The sequence below is a fragment of the Ascaphus truei genome, chromosome 2 (genome assembly GCF_040206685.1).
Source record: "Ascaphus truei isolate aAscTru1 chromosome 2, aAscTru1.hap1, whole genome shotgun sequence".
NCBI classification, from domain to species: domain Eukaryota; kingdom Metazoa; phylum Chordata; class Amphibia; order Anura; family Ascaphidae; genus Ascaphus; species Ascaphus truei.
In genome coordinates this window covers 403,873,919-403,891,812 of record NC_134484.1, presented here as the reverse complement: position 1 = coordinate 403,891,812, position 17,894 = coordinate 403,873,919, and the positions used below count along the sequence as shown (strand labels likewise).

The 17,894-nt window shown below is 42.0% G+C and overlaps 1 protein-coding gene across 1 annotated transcript in view; it reads right to left on the bottom strand.

Annotated features, from left to right (window-relative positions):
• LOC142487670 (1-aminocyclopropane-1-carboxylate synthase-like protein 1) overlaps positions 1-17,894 on the bottom strand; it is a 79,414-nt gene that overhangs the window by 41,772 nt on the left and 19,748 nt on the right. Inside the window, exon 7 of the mRNA XM_075587360.1 lies at positions 14,626-14,703. Coding sequence (XP_075443475.1) covers positions 14,626-14,703 — 78 coding nt within the window. The remainder of the gene's footprint in view (positions 1-14,625; positions 14,704-17,894) is intronic.

Here is a 17,894-nt window from a genome sequence, read left to right as displayed (position 1 = left end):
CTCTCCCTCTCTTCCTCTCTCTCCCTCTCTTCCTCTCTCTCCCTCTCTCCCGCTCTTCCTCCCTCTCTCTTCCTCTCTCTCTCTTCCTCTCTCTCCCTCTCTTCCTCTCTCCCCCTTTCTCTCCCTTTCTCTCTCCCTCTCTTCCTCTCTCTCCCTCTCTTCCTCTCTCTCCCTCTCTTCCTCTCTCTCCCTCCCTCTCTTCCTCTCTCTCTCTCTTCCTCTCTTCCTCTCTCTCTCTCTTCCTCTCTCTCTCTCTCTCCCCCTCTCTCTCTTCTCTCTCTCCCCCTCTCTGTATCTGGATATCTTATTTACCCTATATATCTTAACTGTCCTATACTACACCAAAATAACCTATACTGCTTTCTTCCAGATCTGACTCAAGCTTCACACGGAAGACATCGGAATCCCCCCTAACCCAGAAGACAGGTAGGGAACACATCCCCTCCAACTTATAACATTGCGGGAATGAGGTACCTGGACATTGAGGGACTGCGGATCAGGTAAGATCCCAGGCGGGATTGCTGCTTTAGATATTGTGAAGCGGGGGCATCCAGACACTGGTTAAGGGGTTCAGGAAACTAGTCATCCACACCTGGCTTTTATTTCTAGATCCGACACTTACACACACACACACACACACACACACACACACACACACACACACACACACACACACACACACACACACACACACTCACTCTAAATACATTTGTCAAAAACGAATGTTGTTCTGACTAGGAATTTATTAAATGTATTTTAATTTTAATTATATATTTTATTTTAAAGCGGGACTAGGGGCGGGGTTGGGGGCGGGACTAGGGGCGGGGTTGGGGGCGGGACTAGGTGGCGAGTAGATTTTTTGGTTGGGCGAGTAGATTTTTGGGTGATTTGTCGAACACTGCATATATACACAAAAACAACAATCAGCGCTAGCTAAATATATATTCCCAAAATAGAGTATAGTCTAAATCCGGGACCCGGATGGTACAGACGATTGACGTAACCACGCTCGTGAATGCCTACGAGCCGATGATCAGCTGTACCGTGCATACTGGCATATCATGAGACTGCCTCTTTCTATTGCTACTGTACATGGTAGCTGAGTCTGATATTGGATTTTGCGCTGCAGAGGACTTTCAGGAGTCTAACCCGTTACAAACAACTTGGAGGTCTGGATACCTGGTGGGAATTCCATGCAGATGAGTGCTGACGAAGCTTGGATACAAGCGAAACGCGTTGAGTGAACAGCAGCAGCATTGGTGTGTCCCCAGAACCCCCTCTGAATTGTGGATATCATCTTTTTCGATCGATCGAAAACCGGAAGTGACGTGACGGCCGAAACCGGAAGTGGCGGGACGCGATTTCGAGAGTGGGGCTGATGGTGACCCAGAAGCTGCGCATCTATAGTTTTACGTGTCTATGCACATTGTGCCAAATGTGAGTGCAATATTTATTGCTATATAAATGTATTTTATGGTGAACATGCAATGTTGCACTAAGAGTGTCATCTTTTTCATTGAGGGCCTGTCCTGTTGAAGCCTGGCACCTCCCATCTAGCAAGTCTTCCATATACGTATTGCTGGTATTATTTTGGAATATTGTGAGTCCCCATTTTGCTGTTTTTTCAGTTGTTTTTTTGATGAACATATTACACTATATATATATATATTTTTTTTTCCACATACGGTGACACCTGCGCTTTCCACAAGCCTTCTATCTACAATCAACATAAGGAGAAATTGGACTTTCCCCTTAAGGGTTAAGCTGCAAAGTTTACCGGTTTTCCATTTTTATTATATACACAAATGCACTCTATTAAGCACTGTTTATTAGTTATTAGTATTGTTGCACCTTTAATAGTAGCGCCTCACGTTCACTTTTTTGCACTTGTGTAACGTATGTAAGTTACCACTTGTTTTGAGATCTCTCAATCTATGAGTTTGTCTTTATATTAGAAGACACCTCAGGATTTTAAAACATAAAGATCAATGATTCCACCACTGCCACCAGTAAATAAGCCTGTCATGGTAGACCAGGCATTTACACCTTTTTACCAGGATCATTCATTGAGCAAAACATGAAAGTGAAATAAATTGTAAATTTATTCGCATGTAAAGGCATACACACAGTGGAACACAAACTACAGGGAAAAATACACACTTACTTGGGAACTGGGGTGAAAAAGTAGACTTTACTATGTGCAAGGAACCTAAATAAGGATTTTCCCCTGACCGGGACTTAGACCGAAAATGTCCTGGAACTCAAATCAGTAGCAGAAGGAACACAGGGCACAATGGATTTGAAAATCTAAACTCATTTATTTGAGCCAACACAATGTTTCAACCTCAGAGGTCTTTATCAAGTGATATAGTGGCATAACACACAATCCCAAAAACAGCATTTAAATAGCGCCCCAATCCCCATAATGCAATATGTCCAATTAGCATAAATAGAAAACGTGCTACATATATCCATTCCTCCAATCCAGTTCAGCACACAGTGGCACCAACCTATAAAGAAAAACATTTATCTATCCTCAAGAAAGCATCCTAAGGATAAAAAAATCATTTAATCCATTGGGATAAACTGTGTCTAAAGTGTGAATCCAGAAGGATTCACGCTGTAATAATAAGACATCCTTGTCTATATCTGCTGGTATAGACAAGGATGTCTTATTATTACAGCGTGAATCATTTAATCCATTGGGATAAACTGTGTCTAAAGTGTGAATCCAGAAGGATTCACGCTGTAATAATAAGACATCCTTGTCTATACCTGCTGGTATAGACAAGGATGTCTTATTATTACAGCGTGAATCCTTCTGGATTTACACTTTAGACACAGTTTATCCCAATGGATTAAATGATTTTTATCCTTAGGATGCTTTCTTGAGAAAAGATAAATGTTTTTTCTTTATAGGTTGCTGCCACTGTGTGCTGAACTGGATTACTATTAAAAAATTGTAAGGTCAGTATACCTCTGGGATTAGGAAATTACTTAAGGATATTTAATCATCCTTCTTGACACAATAAAGGACATATCATTTTTAACTTTATATATCTTTATTTGTATTCACTTGACACGGTAGGGTTAATATTCTGCAGTATGTCCATAATTGGTGGTGCTGATATACCCTTCTTTTCTCCTCTATCATATTGCCTTATGACAAAGACATCACCATTGGCTGCTGGAAACATGAAGAACGAGGACTCAGACACTTCCAGGGACCAAACAACAATATGATGGCCATCATAAGAAGAATGCAGATACCATTGAGGATCATGACGCATGCGCAGTGACTGAGACGCAAACCGCGTCATCATGTGTCCCGTGGAGAACCTAACAGGAGGGAATCGAAATTTGGATAGACTGCGCATGCGCAGAGATTGAAACGCACCACGCTGTATGCGTTCGATTGTACAGGACACAGATGGATGAGATCATCATAAATGGACACTACAAGACGGACCGTGCATGTGCAGTTACTGAAGAGCATCGCAATACGATTGCGTTCCATTACACAGGACCCAGGAGGAGGATGTCATTAGACATGGACGCAGCCTAACGAATATGGATGAAAGATCTGCGGAGGCAGCCATGAGGCAGCTGAAAGAGGTTATATGATTATATCAGCAGTATGGACATTGGAGGAATGGATATATGTAGCACATGTTTTCTATCTATGCTAATTGGACATATTACATTATGGGGATTGGGGCGCTATTTAAATGCTGTTTTTGGGATTGTGTGTTATGCCACTATGTCACTTGATAAAGACCTCTGAGGTCGAAACGTTGTGTTGGCTCAAATAAATGAGTTTAGATTTTCAAATCCGTTGTGCCCTGTGTTCCTTCTGCTACTGATCTAGGACTGGAAACAGGCTTTCGTTCAAGCACGGGAGCACCGGTAATTGTATCATTTAAATAATTTTTCAAGATGTGCAGCATTCAATTCATATGTCTGGAACTCAAATCGACATGAAATTCCAGACACAACCGCTACGTTCTCTCTCTGGAGGCTTGGTTTTGCTTGACCGGGACGTAGTACCAAACTCCTTGAAACTAAAATCGCCTTGCAATCCCAACCGCGACCGCTATATTAAATTCTGAGAATTAGGTCACAAAAAGCTGGACTATTCGTGCAAGAGCACTTTTGAAAATCCCGCCTGCGCTCTTTCTTGCTGGAGACATGAATCTGATTGGTGAATCGATTCTTATAGTATTTCTGACTCCAGTCACAAAATACTACAGCCAATCAGAGTATGGGAACTTTCCAAAGTAGCCAATCAAAGACAAGCCGGTAGAAAAAGACGTTTTTTCTGAAAATCTGAATTAACCAAGGGGTATGCACAATTTAGCAACTCCAGCCCAGGTTTCTTCAATGCCACCCATGGTGACAGGCTCCTCCAAGTCTGGCAGAACAACTGGCAGCCTGTGAAGACCACCATTGATCCCCGGACTTGGGTAATCAGCCCAATACTGGTCTGGGCTACCTGACACTAACTGGGGTACCCTTATGTTACCAAGGGATCCCGTCAGCTACTGGGACACTTTTCATCCCTGTGCCTCATTTTCCCTTTCTGGCTATGCTGAAGCAGCAAAGATGGAGACTTTGAGCTCAATGCCAACCTCAAGGTCATTAATAAAGCAGTTAAAGCCCTAGTCAGTTAAAGCTGTTAAACTAACCCATGGATTAAGTATGATCATTCCAGTTACTAGGTTGCTATATTTAGCTTCCAATGCAAATATTGCTTTACCGGTGAATAATGATCCATACACTACACGCCCTACTGTAGATACTGTAGTAGAATAAGGGCCCCAGGTCTCCCCCTCCCTCCCCAACCCCCACCCCTCCCTAACCCCCATCCCCCTTCTCCACCCCCCCCCTCCCTGCCTAAAAGAGATCGTTAAAGAAAATGCATGGTAACATATGGGATAGGGGAAAGAGTGTTAAGCAAATTTATTAGAGGGTCTGAACCCCTCTGATGCCCACCGGCCGATGACGCTGGAACCACCCCTGAAGGGCCTTTTAGCCCAAATGTCGGTCGCCCACAGGACTGGCAATACTTTGTTAAGGTCTATAGAAGACCTCATTTCTACTATTCTCCATCTGCTGACCCTGTCCCAGCAGATCTTTGCTCTATCCACCTCTATTCCCGCCCCCCCCCTCCTCCTCGGCCCAATATACCTGTCCCGAACAAAAAATGTGCCCATCATACATGTTTGCTGAAACACAAACTAGGCTCGGAACTACTGGATCACGACCTCCCCAGTGGGAAAGGAGAGGTCTTATGGATCTATAGAAAAAAGAGACCGAATGGCTAGCACAGCCACGATTAAGTTAGCCTCTCTCAATGTAAAAGGCCTCCAAAATAACAGGAAAAGGAGATTGGCCCTCCAAGATATGAAAAGATCAGGGGGGACATCGTATTCCTACAGGAGACCCACTTCACATGCCAAGACCCCCCAAATTTATTTTAAAAAGTGTTCCCAATGTGCTTTTTCGCATCATTCAGTAGTAAGAAAAGGGGAGTGGCTGTCCTAATCAGACAAGACACCCCATTCAATCATGTCAAAACAACAGCGGACCCAGAGGGTAGATTTTTAGTGGTATATGGCTCTCTAGCGGGCTCAGCAATTGCTCTGGTTAATGTGTACGCCCCTAACGAGAATCAAACGGAATTCTTACAAACTGTCCTCGAGGTCGTCGACCCGGGATATCTGTCATCGATGATAGTGGGAGGAGACCTGAACATGGTCTTAAACCCCACCGAGGACAGATCGACCACAATGGATCCTCCTCATACAACCCACTCCCAGATCATAGGGAAAAGGTTCAGAGGAATTCTGAGCGAGTTCTCACTGGTATATGTGTGGAGATCCCAGCATCAGGGCCAGAGAGACTATACTTTTTACTCAGCACCTCACCAGACTTACTCTCGAATAGACTACTTCTTGGTCACCAAAAATGTGTTGGCGGCAACTATTAGCTCAGATATTGGACCAATCACTTGGTCTGATCACGCCCCGATCACCCTGTCCCTATCAACCCCCTTCGAAAAAACAACAAATTATTCTTAAGGTTAAATGACTCATTACTAAACCATCCTGAGATAGAAAGGGAGATTAGATCCTCACTTAAGGACTATTTCTTTTTTAACTCAGGATCCGTTACCTCCCCAGCAATCCTGTGGGAAGCCCATAAGTCAACCATTAGAGGGAAATTCATTTCCATCGCGTCCCACAGGAAAAAAGTCAGCAAAAAGCTAATCAAGGAGCTCACAGATAACATCAAAACAATAGAGCAAACCCATAAAGCTAACCCCTCAAAAAAAAAAAATATAAAATATTGCTAACAGCCAGAACAAAACTTAGACAAATCCAGCTGGAGGATGTGGAAAAGGCCCTCAAATGGACCAACCAACAATACTATGACAAGGGTAACAAGGCCGACAGACTCTTGGCCAGCAAACTGAGAGGGGTACAAAAAAGATCCCAAATTACGGCGATCAGGAGTAGGTCTGGTGAGATACAATATAGTGACAGCAAAATAGCAGCAGAATTTACAAAATACTATACTGAACTCTATAACCTAAGATCTAAAAATGGCCGACCTGAACCGATAGCAACTGAACTAATAACGCAATATTTAGACAAATGTCAACTCCCCACATTAACGGAGGAGGAGAACACAGTCCTCAATGCTGAGATTTCAAAAGAGGAACTGGAAGAGGCGGTCAAGTCACTAAAAATGACTAAGTCTCTTGGTCTGACGGTTTCACCAATGTCTATTACAAGAGATTCTTGCCCACACTATCCACGCATCTCTTAAAAACATTCAACCATTTTATGGAAGGGAACCAAATCCCCCCATCAATGTCCCTTGCCAACCTGGCTATTATACATAAGGAAGGCAGAGACCCGATGCAATGTGGAAGCTACCGCCCAATCTCCCTTCTCAACAGTGATCTCAAATTATATAGTAAAATACTTGCAAATAGATTAAACCCCATCTTACCGAGATTAATAAATATTGACCAAGTAGGATTTGTCGCGGGCAGGCAAGCCTCAGACAACACTCGGAAGATAATCGACATTGAGCATGTCCACCTCACAGGGACCAAAGCAATACTGTTGAGTCTAGACGCAGAGAAAGCGTTCGATAGAATAGATTGGCTATTCCTGGACCACGCTATGCGCAAATTTGGCTTCAAAGACGCATATCTAGAGGGGGTCCGTAGACTATACCAAAACCTGTCAGCAACGGTAAAATTGCCAGGGCGCAGTAACCAGGGATTCGAGATCACGAATGGAACTCGGCAGGGATGCCCCCTGTCCCCTCTCCTCTTTGCACTAACCATAGAACCCCTGGCATCGGCAATAAGAGCCAATAGAGACATCAAAGGAATAAAAATTGGGCACAGGCAGCACAAAATATCACTATTCGCAGATGATGTCATTTTAACCCTTAAACAACCCCAAACCTCCCTACCCAACCTCCAAAAAGAACTTCAGGATTTTGGAAGAATATCGGGGTATAAAATTAATAATGACAAATTGGAAGCCCTGAATTTAAGCCTGCCAGAGCCAGAGGTGAAACTCCTCAAACTAAACTTTAATTACCATTGGAGCTCCTCGTGTATCAAATATTTGGGAGTCAAGATAGCGAGGACCTACCAATCCCTATACCAACAGAATTACCCGGCCCTCTTTCGGAAAATCAAACAAGATCTAGATAAATGGGGAGGATATCAGATATCATGGATTACTTCCAGACTCTCTCGGTCCACATCCCTGGCTCAGAATTAAAGAACATTCAAAAGCTAATCTTCCACTTTATTTGGCAGGGTAAAAAACCCAGAGTTACCAGAACAGTTCTTTTGGCCTCAAGGGGGAGAGGAGGACTCGGCGTCCCAGACATCACAAGATACTATCAAGCCACCCAATTGCGGCAGGTAGTAGTCTGGAACGCTAACCCAAACCAATACTGCTGGCTAGATATAGAAATGTATTATGCCGGGACGCCTTCACTGCCGGCTTGCCTTTGGTCCCTGAGCAGGGAAGACATGCGGAATAGTAAATTCAAATTAGGCCCGATGAGACACACATGGGAGACATGGACGAAATGCAAATTCAAATTCAAGCTCACAGTACCTAATTCTCAACTCACACCAATCCACAAAAATCCAAAATTCCCACCTGGCTGTGAGCCCAGGCAATTCGATCAATTTAAAACAAAAAACATCAGAGTGGTTGCTGACCTCCTGAGTCTTGGGCAGTTCCTGAGTTACCAAAGCATACAAACCAAATATGAAATAGTAGGGCTGAACGTGTTCAAGTACCTACAAATCCGACACTTTATTCAAACATTATCCCCAACGTTGGAATTTACCCCTCTCACTAGTTTTGAGCGGCTCTGTAGAGAACCAGGCCACCAGAAAGGTCTCATAACGCAAATTTGTGCAGAATTAGAGAGGGCAATAGAAGCCCCCACCCACGAATATATGTTGCACTGGGCAGCAGAATTGAACATAGTTATAGACCGAGAGAATTGGGAAAGTATTTGGGAAACAGCCTCAGGAACTTCCATATGTACCACAATCAAAGAAAACATATACAAAATACTGTTTCGCTGGTATCTTACCCCAGTTAGAATAAATCAAATCTACCCCCTGGCGTTCGATCTATGCTGGAGAGGCTGCGGTCAAAAGGGGGACATGGCCCATATCTGGTGGACATGTCCGGAAATTCAGAAATACTGGGAAACCATACAAAAATTGATAGAAGAGGTCACAGACCTCACAATACCCATTGACCCGCTGACCTACCTGCTGGCCAAGCCCTTAGAAACATTGGACCGACCAACAGGTAAATTAGTCTCCTTCATTCTCACAGCGGCTAGATGTGCGGTGGCGGCCGCCTGGAAGAAGGTGTCTCCTCCCTCTAAACAAATAGTAAAAAAAAGGGTACAAGAGGTGATGGAAATGGAAAAATTGTCAGCCTTTTTGAAAAGGTCCACTGCCTCTTTCTATAAGACATGGGACCCATGGCTGACCCAAATGGCACTCCAACGCTGAAACACTATATAAGATAAGAAAAGAAGCCTAGATAGAATAGAGCAATAGAGACTGAGGAGAAAGGAAGCAACGGGTCTTCCCTCCCCCCCTCACCTCCCTCCCCACCCTCTTCCCCCTCTTCTCCCTTTTCTGTTTATATACTCGCGCTCCCCCTGCAGCCCCCGGAGGGTCAGGGGAACGTTGAGACTTTTTTCTTCCCCGATGAACATCAACAAAAATGAGGAAAACTTGTATTAGGCCACAATAATATATGTGACTGTAACGCTGTGAAATGTATAAATGCCTAATAAAAAATTTGAAACAAAAAATAAAGCAGTTAAAAAGCAGGGGTCCCAGTACCGATCCCTGAGGTACTCCACTCACGACCTTAGCCCAACCTGAAAAAGTTCAATTTTTGACAACCCTCTGTTGTCTATCCTTCAACCAGTTTTCAATCCCGGTGCATACATTTTTACTGAGTCCAATTTGCTTTATTTTGTACACCAACCTCTTGTGTGGAACCATATCAAAAACCTTTGCAAAATCTAAGTAGACCACATCAACTGCATTACCCTGGTCTAAATTCCTACTTACCTCCTCAAAGAAACAAATAAGGTTAGTTTGGCATGTTCTATCCTTCATAAATCCATGCTGACTATTACTAATAATTTTGTTTTCCATTAGGTATTCCTGAATATTATCCCGTATTAAACCTTCAAGTAGTTTCCCCACTATTGAAGTCAGGCTTACAGGTCTGTAATTCCCCGGTTGTGATCTAGCTCCCTTCTTAAATATAGGCACCACATCTGCTTTACACAAATCTTGTGGTACTGAGCCTGTGGAAATGGAGTCCTTGAATATTAAATATAATGGTTTGGCTATTACTGAACTTAACTCCTTCAGAACTCTTGGATGTATGCCATCGGGGCCAGGTGCCTTATTTACTTTAATTATTTCAAGCTGCCTATGAACTTCCTCCTCAGTTAACCAATTGTTCATTAATATGGAGGTTATGGGTTCCTCCTGTGGCACTACAATTGAAATTGATTCTTCCCTGGTAAACACATAGGCAAAGAATTTATTTAATACCTTTTTCCTTATCTCCAATAATCTGCTTGCCCATCTCACACTGAAAGGGTTCTATATTCTCTTTTCTCATTTTTTTGTTATTAAGGTACTTAAAGACCTTTTTAGGGTTGATCTTACTTTCTATTGCAATCCTTTTTTCATTATTCATTTTTGCTCATTTGATTGCCATTTTGCAAATTTTGTTACATTGCTTATAATTCTGATACGATGCCTCCATCCCTTGTGACTTAAAGAATCTAAACGCCTTCCTCTTCTTGTCCATTTAGTCCCCTACTTGTTTATTTAGCCACATTGGTTTTGACTTATTTCTTTTATACTTATTACCCAAAGGTATATACTGATGAGTGTGCTTTTCTAACAATGTTTTGAAGACTGCCCGTTTATCTTCCACATTTTTCCCTGCAAAAACATCATCACAATCCTTGTAGATTAGTCCTCAGTTTATTAAAATCTGCCTTTCTAAAGTTAAGGTCTTTGTTGAACCCAAGTAATCTGTTTTTTGTTAATTTATTTCAAATGAGACCATGTTATGATCACTGTTACCCAAATTTTCCAGGACTTGAATATTTGTTATTACTTCTACATTGTTTGATATTACCAAAACCCAGTATTGCCCTCTCCTGGTTGGTTCCTCAATAATTTGGGTCATATAATTGTCTTTAAGCACCCCCAAAAACCTGTTTCCTATGGTTGTAAGCTAATCTCAATGCCCCAGTCTATGTCTGGATAATGAACCCCCCCCCCCTTATGCAAATATGACCCAGTTTTGATGTCTTCTCCATTTGCAAAAGTATTTTAGCTTCCTCAATCTCATTGATATTTGGTGTTTGGTATGATATTTGGCATATCCCTACCAACATTTTCTTCATACTTTTACCTCCACTGCTAATTTCCATCCACAAGGTTTCTACATTTTCATCATTCCCTTCATAAACATCTTCCCTTATAATAGGTTTTAGATCCGGTTTAACATATAAACATACTCCACCTCCTCTTCTACTTGCTCGATCCTTCCGAAAAATGGAATAACCCTCTAAATTAACTGTCCAGTCATGAGTTTCATCCCACCATGTTTCAGTAATGCCTATGATATCATACTGCTCCCTTGTAGCTATTAATTCAAGCTCCCCCATTTTATTTGTCAGGCCTCTTGTATTAGCAAGCATGCATTTAAGGTTTTTTTTAGCCTGTACTGTTATCTTATCTGCTCCTTCCTTTCTGCTCTAACTTGGTTTCGTCTTTAGAAGTTTTCTAGTATCATCTGTATTTACTATGAGTCTCTCGCTGCTTGTCAAACTCGCACTTGCCCCCATTCTACCTCCATAACCCCTTGTTTCCCCATCTATTCTATTTAGTTTGTTATCTGTTTCATTCCCCTCCCCCCTCCATCCTAGCTTAAAATCTCCTCCAACCTTTTTAACATTCTCCCCCCTAGCACAGAAGATCCCTCTTCATTGAGGTGCAATCTGTCCCTAGAATATATATGGCACCTCTCAGAAAAGGAGTCCCAGTGCTCTAAAAACCCAAAACCCTCCTTCCTACACCACTTTCTTAGCCATGCATTAACCTCCCTAATCTCTGACTGTCTCCCTGCGGTAGCGCATGGCACTGGTAGTATTTCAGAAAATACTACCTTGGAGGTCCTTGTCTTAAGCTTTTGGCCTAGATCAGCGGTGCGCCAACTCCGTGCGCCCCCCTTACCTGCTGCCTCCTGGGTCATGCCCCCCCTCGCCTCTAACGATGCATCAAATGATGCTGCGGGGTCATGTAACGTCACGTGACCCGCGGATTCATTTGACTTCACGTCTCCATGGTAACGGGCGTCATTTGACGCCACGTTGCCATGGAGACTCGTGGACAAGAAGCCGGTAAGTACATTTACAGAAGCCTCGCTCTCTAGCGCTGGGCCTCTGTAACCTCTGCGTGGCCTGCGCCCCCCCAATAAAGTCTTGCGCACCCCCAGGGGGGGGCGCGCCCCCCAGTTTCCGCACCGCTGGCCTAGATCCCTGTAATCATTTTTTAGAACCCTCCATCTTTCTCTAACTTTGTCATTGGTGCCAACATGTACCAAGTCCACCGGGTCAATCCCAGCCCCTCCCAACAACCTGTCTACCCGATCCGCAATGTGCCAAGATAGATACATTGTTACTGGTCTCAAGAGCTAACCCTCTTGAACCCATATATTCGGATCAGGGTTAACCATTCATGGGCTTGACCTTTATTGAGGGCCTGGATAACCCTTTACGTCACAAGAATAAAGATTGATTACATCACGTGAGGAACACAAGAGATGGCAGTCAGATTGTCTAGATATGTGGTCGACGACAGGCAGTTGCACCTGTATTTAATATATAACGCTGCTCACTTAATGTAACTATGTATTTGTAACCATGTATTTGTCATCATAACTCTATGCCCAGGACATACTTGAAAACGAGAGGTGACTCTCAATGTATTACTCCCTGGTAAAACTTTTAATAAATAAATAAACTGTTCGTGGGTGTTAGATTACTGTGGTGCATGGAAAAAAGTTGTGTGTGCTGAGCATGCGCATTGTAAGTGAAACTTCTTTGTGTTTTGTGACAGAAATTGTGTGTGCGATGGTGATGTTTTTAATTCAATGATTGAGATTTGAGAGTATAATTTATTTTATTTTTTTTGTGTTGAAATTTCCATACTATCACTTGGAATACATTATATTATTGACTTATGATAACTAAAGTAAGATACATATATTTTGGATTGTAAAGAATCTAAATGCCGTTACTCTCAAAAGTCTTTACTTCAATGGAAATCATGAAAATCAAAACACAATTTCAGTAATAAAACCCAAAGACATTTCAGTTACAACACGCATGATCGGTACACACCTCCTCTTTTTAAAAAAAATTTTTTAATAATCATTGCAGTTACTATATTATATAAATGTACATAATACATATAAATATACATTTCATGTTTTATATATTTTCACACCTTGCATTTTTTGCACGTCTGTTTTTTTTATTATAAATGGTACATTTGTAAAATATTTGCTATTTGCACTGCTATATTTGTGCTAACTTGGAATTCCTCTAGTAACAGTGGTTTGTGCGTTTTTGTGTGTGTGTGTCCTCTTCAGTGTGTGTGTGTCCTCTTCAGTGTGTGTGTGTCTTCTTCAGTCTGTGTGTGTCCTCTTCAGTGTGTGTCCTCTTCAGTGTGTGTGTCCTCTTCAGTGTGTCTGTGTGTATGTGTGTGTGTCCTCTTCAGTGTGTCTGTGTGTATGTGTGTTTCCTCTTCAGTGTGTCTGTGTGTATGTGTATCCTCTTCAGTGTGTGTGAGTCCCCTCCACTGAGTGCGTCCCCTCTTCAGTGTGTGTGTGTGTCCCCTCTACATAGGATGGAGGGGCATTTTCGGCGCATGCGCAGAAGATGGCGGTCGTTTGGCACATGCGCATGTGAAGGGCAGTATTGCGCATGTGTGGTGCTGCCTGCAACCTCCTCTTCTGCGCATGCACTGCCTGCAACCTCTGTGCAGCCTGGAACTTGGAGGTATGCGCGGGCACACGCCCATCTGTAGCGTGACCTCACTTCCGTCACGCTTTTTCGTTACAAGAAAAGTATTTTTTCCTATAAAAACTCTGTAGGTGCCAGCAAAGAAATTTCACTTGAATACAGTGACTTGCCAAAGTCCGACACTTCTGACACCGGGGTTTGAACCCAGTCCACCTTCATCAAAAACAGTGACATTACATATCATTACTTTTTTCTTTCTTGCAATTGAGTGCTGACTGATATGTAGCTCCCAGAAGTTTTCTTTTTTCTCTTGTACAGTTATTCCAGTATTTGTTGTTTATATACTGTATACATACATTGTTACCCTTTTTAACAAATCCCTAATATACCAAATGAATGATGAGTGGTTCCCCTGCTTTTTACCACTTGCTCTACCTAAAAGTAAAAACTAAGGCAAAATTATATTTCAACAAGATAATTAACCTGAACTATATATGTCTACAAAGCCTTCATCCTAATTGCTTCCCTAAAAAATGGCATGCTTAGTGGGAGTTATCCATTAAATGGCAAAAGTGCTGATCGGGAAAGTATCACATGGAAAGGCAATGGGGGTTTACACATAAGTGCATCATCTGTTCCAATGAGAGGACAGTTTCAGTTTTTACAAATATGAGCAGAAGAAAGACTAGAACTCTCAGATCAGAACATTCTGTGCTGACTGTCCGCTGAAAAAATGCTGAAAAATGTGAGAAAGCCAGAGAGGTAAAAAATAAATAAATAAATAAAACCTAAACAGAATAGGCAAAGGTGAGCTATTATAAACTATGACATCATCATTGGTCCTCACTGTCCACTAGAAACCCCTAGAACCCCATAATCAGCCTATTGCTCTCAATTTGACACAGATTAATGGAATCAAACATCTGCATGCTTTTGTATTCAAGACAGACTCTCTACTGAATATAACATATTATCTATTATCCTCACCTGCTCTTTTCCTTTCTGCATGGCAGCTTCTAATTTCTGTGTTGTTAATTGAAACGAGTAACTTTCTCCTTCTCCGACCTTTCAAATAAATGCAAAAATAAGTATAACTCAAAATTCAGAACTTTCATTTTTAAGAGAAACCATGCATTGCCAGCTTTGTATATTGCCTCTACTGTAACACACACACACACACACACACACACACACACACACACACACACACACACACACACACACACACACACACACACACACACACACACACACACACACACACACACACACACACACACACACACACACACTCTACAGTCAGTGTGTTTATCTTTTTGAGGCACAAATGAAAAAAGGAGAAAATGTACCTCCAGTTGACTTGAAATTTTATTTTCCTGGCAGTGCTCATCTATAGGGTTAAACCCATAACCCACTGATTTGTAGGACAGAAAACGTTCTCCCTGTAATAGCACCTCCTATATAAGGCTCCTCCAGCTACCTGCAATTCATATCAGAATCTCTCAAAGCTGGAAAACATAACTGAAATAGGTTAAAGCTGCAGTTCAGTCAATATCCTGCATGTGTGTTTTTTTTTAATAAATCAGTTCTGTAGTAAGTAAAAATACTTTTAGCATTTTCTGTTTTTAAAAAAACAACTTTGAAAGACCAATTTTCTTGTATTCTATTTTAACAGCCATTTGCTAAGGCACTGCCCCTTCATGTCCTGTCACAAGCCCTGGCACACCCCTTTGTCAGCCCTGCCCTCCCTCTAGCACATGTCAGTGCATGTTTGCTCATGAATATTCATGAGCTTCCACTGACAGACAAGCAGAATATAAACAGATCCCTTCACTAATTATGTCACCAAATTTTGACCTATCAATACATGGAGAACGAATTGACCTGCAGCTATATAGTTGTTTAGGTAATTAGAGATTGCACACATAAAACTATTGAAGTAAAAAAAAAAAAAAAAAAAAAAAGACTGAACTGCAGCTTTAATAGAGGTGGGAAAAAATAAGTGACCACTGACATGAATGGACTGCTTGAGAAGAAAATTCCAGTCAACTGGAGGTAAAGGTTCTCCTGATCGTCCATCATGGCCAGTGGTCATGTAAGGGACACACCAAAGTTAGCAAGGGAGGGAAACAAAAATAACCCCACCAGGGACCACTTTAACCTTTAATTTTACAACAGTCTGTGGGACCTTACAGCAAAAGCTTACGCAAACTAAAGTCGATAGGTCTAATTTGTAGAACATTATCGAGGTATTTGTTTAGGACCAAACTGCTGCACAGTTTGGAACGTGACTACTGAGCCCTTGCTGTCCAATTTGTGGCCATAGCCCCAGAGGAATACTCCCTTAAATTCTCAGGCGCGCTTAGTCCTCTCTCTTCGTATACTTTCTTAATGTCAATCTTAATCCATTTTGCGATCGTGGATTTTGAAACGGCTTTGTCCTTCTTTGATCCATTTAGTAATACGAAGAGTACATCTGTCTTCCATATCCCTCTGACACTATTGGTATACAGAAGTCTTTCAAACACATTACTATATCGAACATGTGGAATCTCTTCACTGTTTAGGTAATTGGATTTGGGCAAAGTCTTGGTAGTACTATCTCTTGGTTCAGATGATAAACCAACACTATTTTTTTGCAGCAAAGTCTTTACTAGTCTGAGTACCACTTTGTCCTGTTGGAACACAATACATGGCTCTACCACTTATGATGCCTGAATCTCCCCCACTCTTCTTGCTGAAGTAAGAGCCAATAAGATGACTGTCTTTATTGTGAGAGTCTTGAGCATTATACAATGTAAAGGTTCAAAGAGTTCCTTAATCAACAAGTCTACAGAGGATGTCAGTGTCAAGGTTCGAAGGGGAATCCATGTCGAGAGTCTGTAGTACCAGATCAATAGGGATTCTCATTGGTAACTAGAACCATGAGTATGGATCTACAGTGCTATGCAAGCAGAGAGCTCAACTAGGAGCAGGCAGATGGGGTAGGCAGATGATCCAAAGGCAGGCAGTAAACAGAATAGTAGTTGATGAAGCTATAGATCAAAGCAGGGAGAAAGTAGTAAAGTAATAGACCAAGTTGGAATAGATACCAGGTTTTCGCAAGAGCCAGCAGAAAGTCTTGGAGTTTGAAACATAGAACTTGCCTCCAGGGTAGCAAGCATGTTATGAAGCACTGGAGGACAGTACAGGTGCCTTTTAATAGGTCATGGGAAGTCAGGCAGTGTAGTCAGTATAGCTGTCTACCGAGGATCTGTATAGAAGGATGTAGTCCCTCTGTGCATCTCCTTACAGTCAGATTGTCAGACCATTCTATAACCATTTTATCTAGATATGTCATGAAATTCTCTGGATGTAGAAGGCATTCTTGTATACAATAGTGTATTTATTAGTTTAGCCAATTGTCCCAAGCTTTTGAGTTTCTTCTGCTCAATCTTCATGCCAACAAACGCAAACTTTGCTTATTTGAATGGCTGATTGGCCATTGTTTCAAAGTTCTTGGCATGATTGGTACTTGCCAAGGTTCTTCTATGGCCATGTTGTGAAAACAAGGTTTTCCTTGTCCAGTTTGGTAATATAGCTATCACTTCCGCTCTGCCTTTCTGAAGTCCCATTGAAAACGTAGTGCTATGTATGCCATTGGATGGGCTGTCCTAGAACAGAAGCATCCAACCATCCTGTTGATGCTATGAAGTTTATCTGGGGTTGCCCCCAAATCTCCACATTTTGGAGGAATATCTTCTGATCTCATTTCCACTCTCCTGGGTGTAAAATATTCCAGTTTAGGTAATCTGCTACGACAGTCTGCTTTCCTGGAATATACATGGCCCATAGGTCTTCCAGATTTCTTTCTGCCAAGGTTAATACTGGAAAAATCTCCCTCATGAGTGTTAGACTTCTTGATAAACCTTGATGATTTAGAAACTTTGCAGTAGTGAGTTTGTATGTTCTTATCCTGAGATGTTTTACCCTGGCTATTTCTTTACCTAATTTCTGGCCACGAAACAGGCTACTTTGGCCTCCCCCTCCAATCAGTTGGTCTTGAGTGACTTCTTTCTGGCCAATATCCTCTCATGTTACAAAAACCTGCCCTGTCTGATTGTCCCTCCTGGAATGATATCCGGAGCTACTGTAGGAACAAACTCTTGTCAACAGTGACCTTCGCTATGATTGCCTTAAACTTTGTATTAAACAGAAGCTCACCTTCAAACGGAAGACTGCAGAGGTTACTCTTTGAGGTCTTCTCCACTGCCCAC